Source organism: Embiotoca jacksoni, unplaced genomic scaffold (assembly GCF_022577435.1).
Source record: "Embiotoca jacksoni isolate LCO1_2020_lvr unplaced genomic scaffold, fEmbJac1.0.p SCAF_4, whole genome shotgun sequence".
Classification (NCBI taxonomy): Eukaryota; Metazoa; Chordata; class Actinopteri; family Embiotocidae; genus Embiotoca; species Embiotoca jacksoni.
Window position 1 is genome coordinate 4890222 of NW_027185392.1, and position 22045 is coordinate 4912266.

General features: G+C 39.4%; 2 protein-coding genes across 5 annotated transcripts in view; both read left to right on the forward strand.

The window, feature by feature from the left end:
• The first annotated feature begins 6870 nt into the window (after positions 1-6870).
• On the forward strand, positions 6871-13970 carry psmd12 (proteasome 26S subunit, non-ATPase 12). Its single transcript, XM_069168135.1, has 11 exons — positions 6871-7086; positions 7453-7512; positions 8062-8190; positions 8489-8596; positions 9377-9481; positions 9694-9843; positions 10060-10194; positions 11056-11168; positions 11531-11705; positions 12838-12915; positions 13352-13970. The coding sequence occupies exons 1-11, from the start codon at positions 6979-6981 to the stop codon at positions 13559-13561; spliced, it is 1371 nt and encodes a 456-aa protein (XP_069024236.1). The 5' UTR covers positions 6871-6978; the 3' UTR covers positions 13562-13970.
• A 1498-nt stretch (positions 13971-15468) lies between these two features.
• helz (helicase with zinc finger) overlaps positions 15469-22045 on the forward strand; it is a 57000-nt gene continuing 50423 nt past the window's right edge. For 2 of the 4 annotated variants that reach the window (XM_069168441.1, XM_069168442.1), the window contains exon 1: positions 15469-15564. The gene's annotated coding sequence lies outside the window, so the exon portion shown is untranslated. The remainder of the gene's footprint in view (positions 15565-22045) is intronic. The other 2 variants (XM_069168445.1, XM_069168444.1) reach the window with 2 other exon arrangements.

A 22045-nucleotide genomic window follows, 5' to 3' on the forward strand; every position in this document is an offset into this window, starting at 1 on the left:
AAAATTGGTCCATGTCAGATACCACAAATCAGTCTCCAGTTTTTCTAAAAAATAAATAAATAAATCGTATGTCAAGCTTGGCAACCTTGTGAAAAACTCCAGTTTTAAAGGATCCTGTATTCTAGCTTGTAAAGGGCGTACTCTGTACACGTTCCTCAATGAAGCTGTGTTGAAAAGAAGAAAAAAAAACGAGACTTACAGACTGTTTTATTGCAGCAATGGCTGTCATGGACTTTCCTAGAATTTGGAGGTGACAAAGTACAGAGAGCAGTGGATGTTGGGATCAATATGGACCAAAAAGCAAATTGCTGCCCTTGCCTTGCCTCAAGATAGTGACACCAAATAATCTATGATTCAAAGGACAAAAGGAATCAATATAGATAAATTAATTTCATGAAGAGTTTATGCAGAGTAGCTGGCAATTTATTGTCTTTTCTGTAAGAAAGTTAAAATCACATCGATTTCTAACAGGTATCTTTTCAGGCGCGATAAAATAACCAAATTGCAGAATGAGCAAAGTACATTGCATTTTATTAAGATCTGGAACACACTGCAAAAATATCAAATTGAATAGGCATATTTAATTTATTAATGCCTAGCGGAGATGTTTCCCAAGGTCAAAATTGATGTGTTGTAGGACTACATATGGAAATATGGAACATATAACATGAAGGTTAACAATTTACTTATCTTCTTGCTTTACTTTTGCTATTAATGGAAGTGCATTTTCCGTATTCCAGTCTTAGTATGATTACTGACTAACATTTTCAGTCAATCTTCATTAACTCTTTGCTTTTCCATTTATTTTAGGCATTTATTTTGAAAAGTATTTTGCCGGATGTAACATTGCCTCACGTCGGCTGGCCTAACACTGGACTGTTCGGGATACCGCCAGAAGTAACTGCCCAAATTGCTGATAAGGAAATAGTGTTTTTTGTCAAATCCTCCCCCCTCCCCCGAGGCAAATACTCAGCTTTTATAGGTTGTCTTCAAAGTAACAGACAAGTCTTAGAGTCGGATGAGAAGGAGGCTCTGTGCTCTCTGTGGCTCTTGTAAAAGCAGCACGCAGAGGAATCGGAAAATATATGCGGTTCACAGGAGCCTCGGCCCCCCCCCCCCCCCCCCCCCGCCCCCTACGTCTCTTCCCTCCGCTTGGCCGGCTGAAATACGACTCGGTACTCGGTGGAAACACCGGTCCACTCAACCACAGCACAGGAAACATCAGCTCATTGCTGCACTGCAACCCCCCGCCCCCTCCCACACACACACACACACACACACACACACACACACACACACCCTTGCTTCTGTCTAAACCACATAGGCGCTTTTCTTCTCTCACACATCTAGCACACACAGTTCATAGCAGAGCGAGATTTGCGTCATGCTTTCTCGACAACCATATTCAGCAGGCAGTACGGGAGCTTTTGGACAGTAACACGACATTAAAAGGTGATTGAGGGTGTATTAATGTTGGGTCAACAGTGCCCGTAGTCCCCTTCAGTTTTTGTCAAACGCAGATGGATTTGAGACCCCAGACATATAGCTGGGCTACATGGAGACAGGAGGCAATAAAAAAAAAAAAACACCCAAATCAAGCAAAGGGTGAATATGACTTGTGGAGATTGATTGTGTCTGTGGATATGTGTAGTTACAATTTGCAAGTGCCATCAAATGTAATGATTTAGTATTATTGTTTTTGTTTAGTTTAGTTTTTTTTTTTTAGTTTGGCTGCATTATCAGCCCTTCACAAATTCTGACAAACATATGTTCCATCAAATACAAATCACTGACTGTACTGATGTTAGTCATCCACTGCAAAGTAAACAAATTACATAATTTGCTGAGAGTGAGTCCCTATAAAAACAACAACTCCATATCTTGCATAACATCTGTATAAGGAGGAAATCAGAATGGTTGACAAAACATTTGACTTTATTATGGCTCTTTTGATAGTCAAAATTACGGTTCCTTAACTTTAACCCTGTCTATTCTTGTAACCATGACATGAAAGGTCCTCTGCTTTAAAACAAATGAGGATCTTTTTTTTTGAGACCCAACCAAGTTCTTTTTAAGCCTGGACCTAGACAGACGTGCAAAGTATTGGGAACTACAATTCCTGGCGATGATCAAATTTAGGAAATCCTCTTAAGGGTTGTATTCAGAGGTCACAGACAAACAACCACTGTCGTTCAGGTCATATTAAATCTAATGTAAGTGCAAAGATCCTTATCTTATGCCTACTTGTTTATCTCATTCTGATCTAAAATGACACACTTACATATTCACATTTATAACACAATTTTTGTCGAGTTTGTAATTGCAACTTGTGAACACATTCAGGAGGCGACACTAATGCTGCTGTACATGAAAAGATACTTGCCTACTAGGCCACAGTGGACAGCAGCATTGAGCATCACTGAATGCATGACAGCTTGACATCTGGGATGACAGTGTTCTTATTATTAATAATAATTAAAAGATTAGGCACACTTACTCACTGTGAGCCTTGTTTGTCTTCACAGAGCAGAGAGAACAATGTAAACACATGATTAAATAGTCTCTCTTAATTAATCAGAGTTGCACTGCTGGCTTCATTGACATATTTGATGTATTTGAGTCTACTCAGCAAAATTCATGCTCATATTTCTGCTCTGAATATGCTGACAAACAGTATTTTGCCCTGTCAGCAAACGTTTTCTCTAAAAAATACATTCATACCAGGCTGCCAAACCCTCTGAAATGGAATTTAAATTCCCTTAATACCCAAACTAATGTGTGAGCCAATCCTTAAAGCAAGGCCATTAACTTAAAATGTTATTTACAGGACATTTAATAAACAATACAAATGACATGTCTTTGTAAATCCAGCTAGTTTGTGTAGGGCTAACTTCATTATTAATAAAGGCATATCACAAGACTTGAATCCCTAATATTTAATTAAACACATAACTTCTCTTATGCATAAGTGTTGTGTAGCTTAAAGAAATACATAATTAATTTATCAGTTATTGAAAGCAGTTGTTGCTCTGTGTGTCTTTATACAACCTTTGGCACTTAGTTTCACATTAAAGTCTTATATCAAAGATTCCGCCAGACATGTTTTAACATATCTTCAATTACACAGCTTTGAATAATGGTTTGTGTTTGACATGTTTTTTTTTTTTTTAATACTCCATAACTTGTTTTAAAATTCATAACACTACATCAACGCCTGCTCCCAAAGTGAAAACTTCTATATGAGTTTCTAGGCTGTGGTTACTGGCCCTACCATTAGTTTATTGTTTCATGTATCTCTATGCTGTTCTTTTTTTTTCTGTATGCGCTCCCCTCACCCCAAACAGTGGCGGTAGATGGCCGCCCAGCTCTAAGCCTGGTACTGTCTGAGGTTCCATCCAGTTAAAAGGAAGGTTTTCTCTCCAGCTATTGGCCATGAGGGAGAATTGTTGGGTTCCTCGCTATTATGTTGTCAGGACTTTACTATGTCAAGTGCCTTTTTGCTTTCAAAAGTTTACTGATACGTCACCAAAAGCCCATTCTCAGTGTGCAATGCAGGGTTCACACCTCCTTATAGTATAAATTGTCTATTGGACAAGGATTTGGCTTCCTGGCTTCCTTGGCGGCCAGATACTGTCATAAATCAGATTTTACATGAACTGAGACAAACACTTTCAGCAGAAGAAATGTTAATCTCTCAACACAGTGCATACAATAAACACTCAACATAACATTGATCGAAACATATTTTTGAGTGGAATGGAACTTCCTGACGTTTTCCAATGTGTGTTCGTGTAAATGGTCTAACGTTGAATAGCAGTATATCAGCCCTTGAGAATGAGATGAGTCATGCTTTCAATTAAATAATTTATATAATAGCACTCATGAAAAGTGATCCATTTGCTAAAGTGATAAAGCAGTTCAAGATTATTGTAGACCTCCAGAAGCGAAAAATAATATTGCAGTTTAAGAGCAAGGTTTACTGGAGCCCACAAAAAAAAAAAAACATTCATTCGAACTGTGTTCACATATTTGGATTCAAAACAATAAGTTATATTTTTATACAGAGGCAAACACTAAACCTAATGGAAGATAGAGCCACAAATAAAAGTACAAATAGGTCGTATTCATCCAACAGAACCCATTCTATGATCCCTCTTACATGTATCAAACACCATACTACTGCTTTCATGAAAGGGGTTCATTGTGCATACTTCAGTGATACCTGTGTGGCATTTTTCATGTATTTCAAGAAATAGAAAACTGGTGATTTCTGAAAATCTGAATTACCGTAAATACCAGGGTTTTTTTTTAATAGGAAAAGCCATGGTAGTAACAACAAGTAAATATTGTCGAAACCGAGACAAGAAGGGGAAAATCTAAACAGCAGTGAGGTCTTGGCACATCTTCAGCCATTATTATAAAGACATCATACAACTATCTTACAGCTTTATAGTCATTGCCTAGATAAATAAGACATTCCTTTAAGTTGCCTTAAAACCTCATGATAATAGATGTTTTCAGAGAGGTCCTAAGATATCACAAACATAATGATCGTTTGGTGTGCGGTCACAAAGTTTTCATTATTTTGTCTCTGACGTATAATAGAAGGAGGAGCTTTCTATAACAGCAGGCCTGTATTTCATTTGTGCCAGTCTCTGTTTATCTTTAAACCTAAAACCCTGAAGCTTAAAGGGCCACGGGACCGACAGGTTATCACGTGAGCCCTATCTCTTAACCAGCAATGACCTAATGACGACCTAACAATTTCAATAAGGTCTGTGTTGATTAGAAAAGAGATTAGGGCCTAATGTCGTCTGAACTGCTGCATCACGCCAGTAATACTAAGCAAATCTTTAAGCTCTGAAACAGATCTACCTCTGTACAACTTTTTTTCTTTTTTTTTTTAAAGCAGAGAAGCACTGCTGAAATAGATTAAACATTTCCAGGGGAAACATTCAGATTTGTTGGGTTTTGGCACTGCAGACTGTTATTTTAATCAGTTGTATTGATGATGGCAGAGGCGATGATGGCCATTTAGAGCTTCTCTTTAGCTGAGCTCCTCCGGATGGTTTCAAAGTGTGAAAAGCTATGCTCAAAGCACTGAGAATATTTTTTATGCCTGTGCAGTCAGAGTTCTTGCTCCATATTTGATCTTCCTCTCAGTAGACCCGAGTCATGTTCCATTTATCAGGCCTCCAAGGTCTGTGCTGAGCCTGCATTGGGATCAAACTGACTTTAGCTCAGGACTTGGGGGCTTTCTCTGCCAGGAGCAGGAAAATCACTGACCCACATTAGCTTTATTTACGGGGAGCCTGTCAAAGCATTAGACTGTGAAGACGGATGCAAACGTTAAAGGGACACCTACTGGCGGACTGTGGTCATTACACCACGTGTTCATTCAGACGCTCATGTCCATTCACAAGGTTCTTCATTCACACTGACCGATTGATTAATGAGTGCAGGACACGTGCTACACTTTTATTGTATCTGTGTGTATGTGAAATTATTATCTCCGTGTTCTTTCATCTCATTGATGTCCCTTATCCGTCATCCTTGTAATCACCAGTATCGCCATTATTTGTCTGGGTTTGAGTTCCCTTGAGCCAAATACAACCTAGTACCCCAAATGCATTTTGACAAAAAGCATCCACCATATGACACATGAACATCACCCTCAGCCTCGTCATTTGATTCCAGTCAGTACTAAAAAGATCTGATTGATCTTTATTATTATTATACCAGGCATTTACTTCAGAGTATTTAAATTTGTCATTCTATTGATTGATTGATAAATTGAAGTAGTGGGGTATAACCGCATATATTTACTCTAGTACTGTAGGCCTATCTAGAATAGTTTTTTGTTTTTTTTTACTTTGCTTGAGTATTTCTATTTCATGCAACTTTATATAAAATCCACCACATCAAATATTGTGCTTTTACTCCACTAATTTGTGACAGCTTCAGTTACTTTTAAGATTAATATATATTTATTTGTTTATCTTTAGGGAAAAATAAGTGTCTTCAAATGTTTTATTTTGAATTTTTATTTTTAGGATCAATTGAGGGATTAGATGTTTGTTTTTAGGTATAGAAAAATCTTTTAAAGCTATTTTTTTTTTTTTAAACCACTTGGATTTACTGGAAAATACATTGTTTTTATGAGCTTGTTGACTTCATATAGAGATTTTTTTTTTTTTTTTTACAGAACCAAAGCATAACAAATATATTATAATCTTATAGAATATGAGTCATTACTACAGATAAAACCATCCAACAGTACATCGAGTTTTTAATAGTTAATTAGAAGCACATCGCTAAATAGCAACAACAGTAAAATGCACATTAATTCAACAGTAAAATAAAATTCAAGAATATCTAATAGCAAAAAAGTGACATGAGCATTTACACTACAGTTTTTTTTTTTTTTTTTACTTTTCATAAGCTACTTTATGTAGGCTACATTTTGTTGAAAAGACTTTAGACTTTTACCAAAGTAAGGTTTTGAATTCAGGGCTTCACCTTGTAGTGGATATATTCACAGTATCGGCTACTTTTACTTAAGTAAAGTAGGCTTCCTGAATGGTTTGGTTGGAGACTAATTATACAACAATAAATGTTTTGTTTGTGTGCCAATACGAACTTACACAGGGAGGCATTTTATGATTTTTTTTTTTTTTTTTTTTTTTTTTTTTTTAAAGGGTGTATAAATTGACTGATAAGTAGAACAACAGCAAGGGCGGAAAAAAAAAAAAAAAAAAAGGTCACAGAAAAAAAAAAAAAATCTGGCTTTTTTTCGCATTTACCTTAGAGGTCCGTAGCGGGTCCTTCAGGCGCCTCCGGGGCAGCTGGTTCACGTCCTCTTTTGATTGGTCATCTTTCCAGTTTCCTTCATCTGACGAGCAAAACAGTGCGAGGCCATCAGGGGGGAAAAAAAAAGAGAACAGTTCCGTACATTATCCTGTCTTGTTCGCCGCAAACATGTCCGACGAGCGAGCCGAAAGATCCGATGGAAAGATCGTGAAGATGGAGGTCGACTACAGCGCAACCGTGGAACAGCGTATCCCGGAATGTGAAAAATTGGCGAAGGTAAGCGGGACGTGAAAGAGGCCGGCGCCGGCTGAGTCATGGTTAGCATCTACCGTTACTAGCTTTAGCACCAACCAGAAACCTCCTCGGAACAATTCACTTTGAACGAAGGTCACTTATAAATCTCGATGTGTATATATATATATATATATTTTTTTTTTTAACTTTCCCACATTTTTTTTTTTTTTTTTTAACTGCCTTTTATTCACCCATACGCGTTTTTCTTTGCTATTTAACTCGCTTCCACCGGTGGTTTTTAGTAGGCTACGCGTTGACAATATCTTCCGCTTATTCGCTTTACGGCAAGGCGAAGTGGACTTGAAGTTAACATTATACACGTTAAGTTTGTGTATTGTTCTGCTGCAGGAGGGCAAGTTGCAGGAGGCCGTCGAGAGCTTGTTGTCGTTGGAGAAGCAAACCAGAACGGTAAGTTAATGCACCTATTTTGGCTTTATACAGTATCGCCGTAACTTGCTTTACGATACCTTTTTTATTTAGCTGCGGAAGTTCCCTTCATCTGGAAACCTGATGTGAGAACGCATCCTCAATTCACAACATCTCTCGGCTCATCTTGAACCACACGACATTGGAAAAACGGCCTCCAGTGCAAATGATGGCATGTAGTCACCGAGAGAAGAGTTGGCTGGGAAGCCTCAGTAATCCTGGAAAACGTGTGATTCTGTACTACTGCTTCCCTTTCCTGTCAGTGTTATACTAAAATGTCCTGAAAAGTCCAGCTGACCTGGAATCCCGACTCAAGGCATTGACTAACAACCTATAGCGGTAAAATTATCCAGGAAAAATATGAAAGGGGGGGAGGGGGGGGGGGACTCCTCTGCATCAAATATTGTACAACAAAGTGACATTTTACGGAGTCGAGTATTGGATTAATTAATTATTTTATGCAATTTGTGTGTCTGTTTGTGTATATTTTAGTCTGTGAGTTTACTAATCTGTTTTTTAACTCGCGCTTAGGCATCGGACATGCTGTCCACATCCAGAATCCTTGTGGCTGTGGTCCAGCTGTGTTATGAAGCCAAGGACTGGGATTCCCTGAATGAAAATATCATGTTACTCACCAAAAGGAGGAGTCAGCTCAAACAGGTCAGATTCTTCTTCTGTTTTAATTGTTATTTTCAACAAGTTACTTGCAAACGTTATATTTTGAATCACACAATCTGAAAATACATGTCATTGTGGAATGTCTTTAAAGTTTTGGATTTGCTTGGGAAACGAGCTTTATTGGGAAGTATCTGTGATCCAAAATGATTGTTATGGCAAGCAAATTAATTTACAGGACTTTAAACTAACATGCATAACTTAATACTCTGCAGGCATTCCTTGTCCAGTTGTAGTTATTGAGACCTAAATCAATTTTCTTACTTTTTGCTTTCTGTCTCAGGCTGTTGCCAAAATGGTGCAAGAATGTTATAAGTATGTGGATGCTATAACCGATCTGACCATCAAGCTGAGACTCATCGACACACTTCGCACCGTGACTGCTGGCAAGGTCTGGAATGTTTTTGTGTTTTATAATTGTGCTTTTTTGAGAGGGACACCAGAAAATGTGTGTTGATTTGAACTTCTGTCAAATCAGTTTGCAACTTGTGTCTGATGTGTTCTTCACCCAGAGATTTGCTACTGATTTTGCCAAACAGACATACCAGTTTGTTTGTTTATCTGAAGCATGTCTTCGTTAATAATCACTGAAATGTTTCCCTTTTGTACAGAATCTATTAAGGGACCAGTGTGTAGCATTTATAGGGATCTATTGGCAGTAATGGGATATGATTTTCATAATTATGTTTTCATTAGTGTATGATCACCTGAAACTAAGAATCGTTTTTTTCTTTACCTTCCACTGAGTCCTTCATATCTACATAGAGAGAAGGTCCTCTTTCACAGAGTGCACCATGTGTCACCGTGATGTTTCTGCTGTAGCTCAGAATGGACAAACCAAACACGGGCTCTGGGGAGAGCCTTTCATGAGTTTCGTGGCCACTTTGGTTCTCATTCCATGCCATGAAAGGGAGTGTTAGGGTATCCAGAGGGTTTGCTATCTACAGCCTCACTGCTGGATGCCACTAAATTGTACAGCCTGCTCCTTGAAAGAAAACAAATGAATTTACTAGTCTTTTGCAAAATGTATTAGACTCTGGTGTACTTAAAAATTTCTCCTGCCGATGTGGTCAGGTATATTAAGGGCAGGTTGTGATGAGGAGGTAAATATTCTTCTCAACACAAGAGCCTACTGTTTGTCACTAATACACCAAATTTGTCCAAATCGCAGATCTATGTGGAGATCGAGCGTGCGAGGCTAACCAAAACCCTGGCCGGTATCAAGGAGCAGAACGGAGAGGTCAAAGAGGCAGCTTCTATTCTCCAGGAGTTGCAGGTAAGAGACTGATAGTAAAGACTTTATTTAATTAATGTAGAAAGAACATTTCTCAGTTATTAAGAAAGCAAAATCTGTTAAGATTTAGCAGTATTTGCATCCCCCCCCCCATATTAATGTAGAGCAAGAATATATAAATGAGTTCCCTGTAGAAGTTTTTGACATACTGTATTGGAAGCACTCGCAATGTATACCTATTTTTCGCTGGTCAGGTGGAGACTTATGGCTCCATGGAGAAAAAGGAGAAGGCGGAATTTATTTTGGAACAGATGAGGCTTTGCATCGCTGTCAAGGATTACATTCGCACCCAGATCATCAGCAAGAAGATAAACACCAAATTCTTCCAAGATGATGGGGCTGAGGTAAGAGAGAGACCAGGACTTGAATTTAATGTTTCTAAAATACTGTAATGTACTTTCACATAGGCTTGACGACCATTTAAAAAAATATTCGGTGGCAGGGCTGTGTGTTTATTTTGTAGTAGCGTTTTTGGAAGCTTTTTTGGGCAAATCTGAGCTGCAAAGGTGGATGTAGCTAAATACTAACACACTTTCCCTTTTGTCTAATGACCAACTCAGGAGCTGAAGCTGAAGTACTACAACCTGATGATTCAGGTGGACCTGCATGAAGGCTCCTACCTGTCTATCTGCAAACACTACCGGGCCATTTATGACACACCCTGCATCTTGGAGGACAGCAGCAAGTGGCAACAGGTACATTGGCTTTCTGTCGAGGCACACTATGCAGAATACAGTTGGAGTATGAAGGTTGTTTTGACGATCAGATTTTGAAGTTTGGACATAACAACTGCTTTCTCACTGGTTTGTTAAGCATTTCGAATTTAAGGGTTACTGCTTAAATTACTTATTATTAAAAAAAATATGATTAAACTTGATTCAGATAACAATGGAAACGATGCTGTTCTATATTTTTATTTATTTACCATGGCTGAAGACACAGCACAATGTTTGAAATTTCTGTAGCTCAGTAAATTGTAATACTCTACCAACCCTGTGTTAAAACTGGTGTTTTGGAGGGAGAAGTTCTCCTTAAGTAATGGCCCTGAAATATTGACTTATGAACAACAGCTCTTGATAAGGTTTTACATCAAACCTGCACTAGGAACACGTACCCAGGTTGTGACCATCTGTGTGTTCAGTGCTCTTTTCTATGTACAATAACAAGCTAGTTTCCAATGCTAACCAGGGAGGCTGCGGCTCAGACGGCAGAGTGGGTTGCACACTAATCAGAAGGTTGGTGGTTCAATCCCCAGCTCCTCCTGTCCACATGCCCAAGTGTCCTTGACCAAGACGCTGAACCCTAAGTTGCTCCCGATGGTGTACCATCGGTGTGTGAATGTGCTCCTGATGGCAGCACCCTGCATGGTGATCTGTCTCATTAGTGTGTGAATGGGTGAATGGGAAAACCATGTTAAAGCGCTTTGAGACCAAAAGGTGATAAAGCGCTATACAAGTACAGACCATTTAACAATAAAAGCAACACTGTAAAGTATCTGCTTTACTTGTTGCCTCTTTGGTGTTTCTTGAAAAGCAATGAATGCATTTGTGTTTCAGGCCCTGAAGAGCGTGGTGTTGTATGTGATTCTGTCTCCGTATGACAACGAGCAGTCCGACCTCGTGCACAGAATCAGTGCAGACAAGAAACTGGAGGAAATCCCGAAATACAAGTAAGATATGTTTTGTTTTTCATGCCTTGATGGTTCCACCATTAATTCGGTGAATAAGCCACAGACACGATGTGATGGCGGTCTACTTTCTCTAAGAGAAAATATGTATTCGCATTACTAACACAAACACGCATACAATTTTTACTGTGTATGTTGATAAACAGCTTTTCCCAAACACTATGTGAATCTGTGTGTGGAGTTTTGTGCACAACAGCCGTTCGTCATTTGTTTCCGTGTAAATTCAAGACAAATGTTGTTGTGTGCTACTCAGAGGAGCTGACCATAGCAACTTATGGTGACATCAGGTGACTACCGTCTGTGCATGCAAGGGACTTTTCAATGTATCCTTCCTCTATTCCCAGGGACCTTCTGAAGCAGTTCACTACTATGGAGCTGATGCGCTGGGCCTCCTTGGTGGAGGATTACGGGAAGGAGCTGAGAGAGGGCTCACCCGACAGCCCAGCAACAGATGTCTTCTGTTATTCAGAGGAGGCGGAGAAAAGGTGGAAAGACCTGAAGAACAGAGTGGTGGAGCATGTAAGTCCCACAGTTGGAGCGATGAAACACGGGTGTAGAGTGGTTTAATGAGTCCATGCTCCCTTGATGTCATGTTTTGCATGGGGGGAGGGGGGAGGGGGGGTTGTAACCATCCAGAACCAGGCGGGCACATTCGGACAAATGCAAGAACATCGTAAATAAGAGTGATGAGCATTGAGAGAAAGCATGCAAAGTGAAGTGGTGAGGATCACTACCTTTATATAGTCAAAGTGGTGCTCTGTAAGTTTGATTTTATTACTCTGAGTTAACACACCTTAGTGATGGTAGTACAGACCATACAGCGAATATGAGTCTCAATCACTGGCATGAAGTGGCCAAAGATCAAAATGTATTTTTTGAATACACAAAAGACTGCTTGGGGTCTGTTGAAATGGATCCGATCTAACTGGACTAATTGAATAAAATTGAGAACGTGAGAACAACAGAAAAGCAACACAAGCAATCGGAAAAAATGATGGTGATTGCAGCACTTTGACAGATTGCTCTTTGCAGCTCAGGAAACTTAGTCTGACAATTATCATAGAAATAACTCTAAATTAAAAAGTTGTCTTTTTCTGGTTATTTTATCACATTTTATATTATTTTTAAGCCTAATAGGTTGATATTATACATATACCTTATGAAGGTTGACATTGAATATAGGAACATATAAATAACATATATTAGTGTTTGCCTTTCATTTCACAGGGCGGATATGATAGAAATAGCAACTTTAATTCTAAAACTATTACTGAAATATACAAATGAATTACTGACAATTACAAGTCCCAGTAATCAAAATAAACACTGTACTATGGCACTCAAAGGTCATTGAACCACATCAGAAGAAAGTGGCTCGAGGTGATGACGTCATAAAAAAAAGCGGCACTCTAACCTCAGAGACATAAATGGAAACAATTCCAACAAAAAGGCAAAAGTATTACGGTCTGATCAAACAATAGCGATCAAGCCATTGTGTAGTAATTTTGACAGTTCGATGTGCAGTATTAAAATAAACAAAGTAGTTTGGAAATTGATGGGACCCAAAAGCTCCCATGTTGTAACTGCAAAAAGCATGCAAAATATTGTACAGCAGATATGCGTGTTGATAAAGCTCTCATCTGTCCTACAGAACATCAGAATAATGGCCAAATATTACACCAGGATCACAATGACGAGGATGGCCGGACTCCTTGACCTCTCCATTGATGTAAGTGACAGATTTACAATAAAAACTCTTGCAGACTGAAGATCAAGTTAACAGTAGATACAAAACATGTTTGATTTATATACTGTGCATACGTATATTTACTTTTAACTGGTTTAATGTGCTGATGTGGGGAATTATGGGTCATTGACTGATGACATGGTTATCGTTGGCCAAATAGCCCTCCCGAATATATATATATATATATTTATTTATTTATTTTAAACAAATTATCAAGTTAGTCATTGCACTAGATGCATACAATGCAAATGAGTAAAATTAATAATTTAGGTATTATAGTTCAGAATTATGAGGTCATCAAATTGGACCTGCAGAGTTCCTTTTAATTGTAAGCAAACTCAATATCAGGATTTGCGCTCACTGAGGATATTTTTGAAAGACACTAACAAAATCTCTGTCTTCTCCAACACCGCACCAGGAATCCGAGGAGTTCCTCTCCAGCCTAGTTGTAAACAAGACCATTTATGCCAAGGTTGACCGGATGGCTGGCATCATCAACTTTCAGAGGCCCAAAGACCCCAACGACCTGCTCAACGACTGGTCGCACAAACTCAACTCTCTCATGTCTCTTGTCAACAAGACCACGCATCTCATTGCCAAGGAGGAGATGATCCACAACCTGCAGTGAAACAACAGAGTACATTATTTTAATGTTTTGGTTCATGTTTGTTTTTGTTTTGTTTTCCTTCCGTGGCAATGTTTTTGAAAATATGGTATATTGGCAGACTTTGAATGCAGCCTAAATTCAATGTCATAAAATTGGCAAAAACAGTTTGCAACGCATACATGGCACCCCAACATTGTTCCTTTTCTACTGTTCAGTAAAACACGAACAATAAACACACGAGCACCTCCCTGTTTGGCATCTCTGTCTCTTTTCACAGTGTCATGCAAGACTGGATCTCCCAAGTGCGTTACCCATTGCCATTTGATAAACTATAAACAGTTGTTTAGCATTTATTGCCTTATGAAAATAATGGTTAAAAACTCTTTTCACTGTGTATTTACGAAAAAATAAACTTCTCGTATTTGGTTAACAGTTTTATGCCGGTGTTATGTTCAACCAGACTGACAGATTCTAATATGATGAGGGCTGGAAACGGGAATGTATGAACATTGATCCAAGGATCAATGTGAAACACACAAGGACAAGCTGCATAGAAAATCCCAACTTAATATGGATGTGTTGAATTCACATGATGATGTTAACTGGAATGGTCACCCAGGTTGAGGCTGTCAACTGAACGCTCCTGGGATGTACTGAATTAAGGTAAAATGAAAATTTTGGTTTGCATAACTACAAATTCTTCTGGACACATCTTCTGGACACAAACTTAAAAGAAAGTTGTTTTCCACTCTAAAATAAACTACATGGAGCAGGATATTGATGTTTAACACTTAAATAACTTTGAAGTACATTATTTTGATGGTCATGTTATATCCTTGTGTTGTTGTTTTTTTTAGATCTCAATGCATGTAATCCTATCAGATGATTGTTGGGAGAGAAGGGAAGAGCTTTTTTTTTTTCATATCCAAATTTGTTTTCAGGATTTTACCTTTGTCTCCAATCTGTGACTTTTGGTGAGATATTGTATCATTTGAACATTTATAAAAAATTAAACCATGTTAGACACTTAGAGGGAAAAATCACTATTTGGTTGAGCTGTTAACAACTGAAACATCTGAAATGTGCCCCCGACTCCACTACGCTGTCCGAAGCTAAAAAAAAAAAAAAAAAAAAAAGGTTGAAAACCACCGTTTTAATCTTTTAACGAGTTGAATTATTTTAAAAGCAAATTTTCAAAAAAAAAAAAAAAAAAGGAACAAAAGCTGTTGAATAGATGTATTGGGAGTAGAAAGTAGTCTTTTCTTCTGAAATGTGAAGTTAAAGTATAAAGTAGCATCATATTAAAAAAAAAATAATAATAATCACGTCAAGAACAAGCGCTTTCAAAATTGCACTTAAAGTACAATACTCGAGTAAATGTACTTCGTTACTTTCCACCACCGCGGATCCGTGAATGGGGAACCAGTGGACGAAACGACTCGACTTGTCTCCAGTACTTCTCAAACTAGCTCCAACTGCAAGCGGGCTAGCAGAGTAGCATGCTGCGTAAACGCCTGATGTTTCGCTGATAATCTCGTGATGTCATCAAACATTATCAGCCAGAGGGAACAAAACCAGTACTTTTTTTTTATTTATTTTTTTTTTTTTTACGCTTTACATTTCGCTGCTCGTACTTTTGCGAAAGTAGGATTTAAAATGGAGATTTACCTTTAATGGAGTATATATATATATATATATATATATATATATTTTTTTTTTTTTTTTTTTTTTTTTTTTTTTTAACATTGCTGTATTGGTACTCGGGCCTTAAAGCAGGACGAATCATGTTGCATTGTTTAATAACCCATTAACCCAGAAAACCCCATTTGAAGGAAAACGCTATTTTGATACGGAATACCCCGGTCATCGCGGGCTACAATACACACAGGCTACCGCGCGCACGCACACGCGCACGCGTGCGCGCGCACACGCAGCAGTCCTCTCAACCTTCAGATCAGTACATCCCACTATGCTTTGCGATGGTCTGACAAGTGGATCCAAGATGGCGTAGAAAGTAAAGCTAGGTAAGTGTTGACTTCCCATTTTCAGCCCTTTCGCTCGTCTTTTTAACCGCGGAGCCGCCGGGCGCGAATCCCCGCCGCGGGTCGTTGGGGTCCCGACGAACGCTTCGAGTTCGCGCGCGGGCGACAACACGATGTCACGGCGACGATACGAGCCCAAACACCGCGGCGGAGTTACAGGCCCCGGACCCCGTTTTGTTTCGGCGAACCCAGGCTAGCTCGGCTGGCTAGCCCGCCTTGCTAACGTGAACAGCCCGCTATTCTCGCTGGGAGCTTTTTTTTTTTTTTTTTTTTTTTTTTTTTTTGTGCCAGTTTGGTTCCAAGAAAGGCCCTGTTTTGGGGCTATCGAGGCTAGCCGCTAGCTACGCATACTGTGTTCAGCGACGACATTGTTTACACCCCACCGTGCAAAACACCCACGATAAGTTAAGCGGCACTGTGGGAGACATTTTTTTTTTTTTTTTTTTTCTTCCTTTCTCGTTTTTGTAACGCCAGCGTCATCGCTCCGACTCACAGCAGTCCGTGACAAGTTTGGCCAGACAAACAACAGCTTCAACTACCTGCTCTTTTGAGACGAAACAAAGTCACTCTCTCCGCGCGTCTCTTGTTTATCTTTTAATTTCTACTTATTGGGCTCCCGGGAATATTTTACAGCCGTGTTTTGTGCTCGTTGTTACTGATGATGCTCGCGAAGCCAAATTAATTTGTTATCTTCGATCGCTGTCTGCCAATGTTCCTCTACAACTCTCCTCGGATACTAAATATATTTTGTCAGCCGCTGTGCAGCGCACGAAGCTGTTGTTGGTGCGTTGAACGCCAGAAAAAAAAGAAGGCAGGTGTCCTCATTGTATTCCAGCAAACTATTTACTAGCCAGCTTCTTCATTGGGAAGTCGCTTGCAAGCACAAACATTAGGTGACGGACATCGTTGCGGTTACATATAACCTCTCTGAATTTAGATGATGTACTGTGGTAATATCAGTCCTGTGTTTTTTTAATTTATTATTATTATTATTGTTATTATTTTTTTTTTAAATTTATTTATTTATTTTTATCTCGGATCATTATCTTTGTCCTTCACTTTACAATCCACACATTTGACTGACTAGAGTTGGATGATTATGCATTAGGGCTGCAGTGTGTGTGCCATTATGGCAATGTTATTGTAACCGCCACTACTTGTAGAGGACATGTTTCCAGGTATGCCATGGACACCAAACACTTCGTAGCCTACACCTACCTTAGCCTGACTTCCTCCAGTGAGGGTAGGTGTGTTATTCATTATTATGATGGGTGCTGCAACATTGTCCAGTTCTCACATGTGCTTAGTTTGCAGGGATAGTTTGTCATACAGCTTTAAAATAAATTTGAGTATTGTTCCTCATCTGAATCTTTACATTTTTAGAGGAAGTGAACTCATCAGCAGTTCACTTTTTCTTCTTCTGGAAACGCTAACATTATGGAGAACCTGTACTGGTTTGTCAGACACTTGCATGAAACGGCAAAGATGCAGCTGCTTAGTGCAGTTCGTCTCAACTGAGCCACCCTCAGGACCCACATTTTACTATTGTCATTAAGTTGACTCAAATTTATTTTCACAAAAAAAGTAGTGTAATAATACACAATTGCTTCATCTACCGTTGAAAATTTGAAATAAACATTAAAAAAAAAAAAAAGTTAAACAAAAGTACAACTAGGGCTAAAAAAAATAAAATAGTGAAATATATGCTTTTCAAATACGTTTAAACTGGCAATGCTCATCAGATTTCTGGAATAAACGTTGAATTTGATAAAATATGAAATTAAAAGGCAGACTTACCTAATTCTGAACCTGTTTACAAATGCTCAGATGAGAGTTTACTACTCATGTGATGTTAGTTTGAGTGTTTCTGTCATATCAATGCTGGCAGGAAATGTCTACTGTATTCACACTTTGCCATGGTAAACGCATGTCCTTCAAAATAAAAGCGTAGCAGCACAGGCACAGTAGACTTGGAAATGGAAGTCTTGTGTGTGTATATATATATATATATATATCTTTTTTTTTTTCCTTTTCTTTTCTCCCCTGCACTCATTTACCAGTTAGAAACCACTGGCTAAGGGCATGCACCCTGCACATTTTTTTCATGCTCACTTTGTTCCAAGTCATGTAGTGATTGTCTGAGGAGATGGAAGATGGAGAAGGTTCTTCTGTCTTTAGGAATGTCAGGGGAAAAAAAGAGTATGTGGTGCAAGTATGTTATGTTAATTAAGTGTGGAATCAAAGCACTTAATATCTACATCAGCACTGAATTCAGATTAAATCCGTGTCATGTGTGACCAACATGTACTGAACATTAGCTGAAGAATTTTTATATTCTGGTCCACAGGCATAAGAACAGTCTGAATCAGGGAGAAGCAGTTGGGGTAGAGCAGCTGTTACAACCATAGTTGCCTGTTGCTTGGTATTCGAGAAGTAACTGTCTGACAAACTTATTACAAGGTTATCATGCTCTTATTTAAACCCTCTTCTCGCATAATCTATTTTTGATACAAAAAAATACCCAATCAATGTTTTTTTTTTTTTTTTTGTGGAAAACGGCTTTCTTTCAAATTGTGAGATTATCTTTTGTGTGATGTGTTCGTCATGCTGTGCAGTGCAGCTTTAGCAGTTTAGAAGCTGTTTGTTGTATCCTTTTCAAGGACTAGATATTGCAAATATGCCCAAGATTCCTGGGCCACAGGCTGCAGTTTCACTGTTCTTTTTGAGCCAGTCCTAATCAAAAGCTGAATTCCAGGCTGTGGTGAGTGCTTGGATGGAAATTCAGCATCAGCTAATTGTTGTGGAATTTTAATTAGCAGCTGAAAGTTTGTTTTGCCAGCCATATTTGCACACAACAATAATGGGTCTTTTGGGGCAGCATTTTTTTTTTCTTCTTCTTTTTTTGGGTGGGGGAGGGAGGGTAAAGAGCTCTTAATCTGCCACTCTGAGATAAATTGCAATGCCAATGGTAAAACTGGTGATGTGGAAATGCCACCAAAAGTTACTCGGCTATCGGCCAAGGTTGAGGATTTGAGGCTTTGGTGTTCTCCAGCAGGTCATGGTGCACCCTCCCTATCCTCATCTGCGCTGGTTGTGTAGGAGGTTGCGCTGCTTCATGTAATCTCAGACTGAGGTTCCAGTTCACATGCTTTTTGCCTGACCGCTTTTTAGCCATTTGGCAACCTATTATTTAAATATTTCTTGATGACAGAGACTAGGGTTTGGCAATATACAGTAAATTTAGTCTCGCATCAATTCTAGGCTGACACATTTTCAAGCTCTGTAGTTAATAAAGAGAAAAGCATTCAGACATCCAGCAATGGCAATGAACCTGCTTTTGGGTCAACAAATGTCATCTGGCCAGGTTTCATCATATTGCTTAGCTTCAGTATAAAAAGGGTGAACACTGGTTTCTGCAGCAACTACAGAGAATAAAGTGAAATGCTTAGCAGGCCAGATTACCCTGTTTACCCACTGTGACCTTCTCCAGTGTTGTAATATGGTTAGTAAGAATCCCAAAATTAAATTTGGTCCTCTTTGTAAGGCTGTGTTGACAAAACGGGCCACTGAAAATTATTATTTTGTGTTATTGTTCATTGTAATTTTGCCCATGGGTAAGTTTCCCCGTCTGTTTTTCACCATCCGTTTATAATCTGAGTTTTGCACTCTGCTCCACATTAAAAAGTGTTGCACTTTATCTCACACAAGTGCCTCTCTTCATTTTATCCTGAGTGTGATGATATCTTAAGGTAAAGGTATTTTAAATATTTCTGAGACGATACACAATCCCTCTTTTTTTTTTTTTTTTGTTACGCAACAAAACAGAAGTGTCATCTGAGAGACCCTTTAGTGTCATTTTTGTATGGAGCCATGCCTGGTGTTGTGGAAAAGTTGCTAAGGTATTTTGAAATAGCTTTGTAAACTTATACTTGCTGCCCAAAGGTTATAGTCAGTGGCGCTAAACTGAAAACTTAACACGGACTGGATTTATAATAATGACAAAAACAAAAAAACAAACAATCGCATGATTATTTTTTTTAATGAATTTATTTGATGTGCTCCTTGAAAGTTGACACGTGAAATGATTCGTCAGAGACCCAACAGTTAACTGAGATACTTCAAGAACACTCAGGGTTTTCTGGTTGGGAGCGATGCCAAGACAAGGGGTTGTTTTTGAGCATGCGGGTCCCCACCGGTCGCAGGTTCAACCGGGGGAGGTCTGAGGGCGTGGATGGGGAAGTTGAGAGGCTTTCAAGCAGGTCACCTGAGGCACCTGCATGGTGAGAGGGGAGAGCGACGTAAGGCGACACCTCTGCCATAGAAATCAGATCGGGCTCGAGACCCATGGCAATCCAAAGGAGAGCATGCTGCAGATTTTCTGATTGCCCGATGTACAGTGGGTACGGAAAGTATTCAGACCCCTTTAAATTTTTCACTCTTTGTTTCATTGCAGCCATTTGCTAAAATCAAAAAAGTTCATTTTATTTTTCATTAATGTACACTCAGCACCCCATTTTGACAGAAAAAAACAGAAATGTAGAAATTTGTGCAAATTCATTAAAAAAGAAAAACTGAAATATCACATGGTCATAAGTATTCAGACCCTTTGCTGTGACACTCATATTTAACTCACATGCTGTCCATTTCTTCTGATCCTCCTTGAGATGGTTCTACTCCTTCATTGGAGTCCAGCTGTGTTTAAGTAAACTGATTGGACTTGATTAGGAAAGGCACACACCTGTCTATATAAGACCTTACAGCTCACAGTGCATGTCAGAGCAAATGAGAATCATGAGGTCGAAGGAACTGTCCAAGGAGCTCAGAGACAGAATTGTGGCAAGGCACAGATCTGGCCAAGGTTACAAAATAATTTCTGCAGCACTCAAGGTTCCTGAGAGCACAGTGGCCTCCATAATCCTTTAATGGAAGAAGTTTGGGACGACCAGAACTCTTCCTAGACCTGGCCGTCCAGCCAAACTGAGCAATCGTGGGAGAAGAGCCTTGGTGAGAGAGGTAAAGAAGAACCCAAAGATCACTGTGGCTGAGCTCCAGAGATGCAGTAGGGAGATGGGAGAAAGTTCCACAAAGTCAACTATCACTGCAGCCCTCCACCAGTCGGGGCTTTATGGCAGAGTGGCCCGACGGAAGCCTCTCCTCAGTGCAAGACATATGAAAGCCCGCATAGAGTTTGCCAAAAAACACATGAAGGACTCCCAGACTATGAGAAATAAGATTCTCTGGTCTGATGAGACCAAGATTGAACTTTTTGGTGTTAATTCTAAGCGGTATGTGTGGAGAAAACCAGGCACTGCTCATCACCTGCCCAATACAATCCCAACAGTGAAACATGGTGGTGGCAGCATCATGCTATGGGGGTGTTTTTCAGCTGCAGGGACAGGACGACTGGTTGCAATTGAAGGAAAGATGAATGCGGCCAAGTACAGAGATATCCTGGAAGAAAACCTCTTCCAGAGTGCTCTGGACCTCAGACTGGGCCGAAGGTTCACCTTCCAACAAGACAATGACCCTAAGCACACAGCTAAAATAACAAAGGAGTGGCTTCGGAACAACTCTGTGACCATTCTTGACTGGCCCAGCCAGAGCCCTGACCTAAACCCAATTGAGCATCTCTGGAGAGACCTGAAAATGGCTGTCCGCCAACGTTCACCATCTAACCTGACGGAACTGGAGAGGATCTGCAAGGAAGAATGGCAGAGGATCCCCAAATCCAGGTGTGAAAAGCTTGTTGCATCATTCCCAAGAAGACTCATGGCTGTACTAGCTCAAAAGGGTGCTTCTACTCAATACTGAGCAAAGGGTCTGAATACTTATGACCATGTGATATTTCAGTTTTTCTTTTTTAATAAATTTGCACAAATTTCTACATTTCTGTTTTTTTTCTGTCAAGATGGGGTGCTGAGTGTACATTAATGAGAAATAAAATGAACTTTTTTGATTTTAGCAAATGGCTGCAATGAAACAAAGAGTGAAAAATGTAAAGGGGTCTGAATACTTTCCGTACCCACTGTATGTTGGGGGGAAAAAAAGGAACAAATAGTCAAATCTTTGTGTTGAACCCCTATATCAAAATTTGGCCGACAAATTTCTGAATCAGGTTACAGCCCTGGAATTGAATGTCGTACCTTCTATTCATGTCACCCTAATGTGCAGAAAAATAGAACGATTTTTCTTCCCACCCCCCATCTACAACCACACACAGCCTCTTCGAGCACACAGAACCAATGATTGCTCCTTCTTAAATATTGTGTTTGTGTGTGTTTAGATGTACATTTTATGATGTTCAGATAGGATGGTGGATGGCGGTCACACACAGCTGTAATAAAAAATAAAATAAAAGGGGGGTGGGGGCAACAGGTCCCATGCAGAGAAAGCTGCCATCCAACTGTTGTTGTTCTGTAAACTTGGATTCTCTAAACATATTATAATTCACTTCTGAAACTCG

Coding starts and splice junctions, on each gene's coding strand:
- psmd12 (XM_069168135.1), top strand. CDS start 6,979: ATGTCCGACGAGCGAGCCGAAAGATCCGATGGAAAGATCGTGAAGATG. Junction 7,513..8,061: donor TGGAGAAGCAAACCAGAACG/GTAAGTTAATGC, acceptor ACTCGCGCTTAG/GCATCGGACATGCTGTCCAC. Junction 9,844..10,059: donor TCCAAGATGATGGGGCTGAG/GTAAGAGAGAGA, acceptor TGACCAACTCAG/GAGCTGAAGCTGAAGTACTA.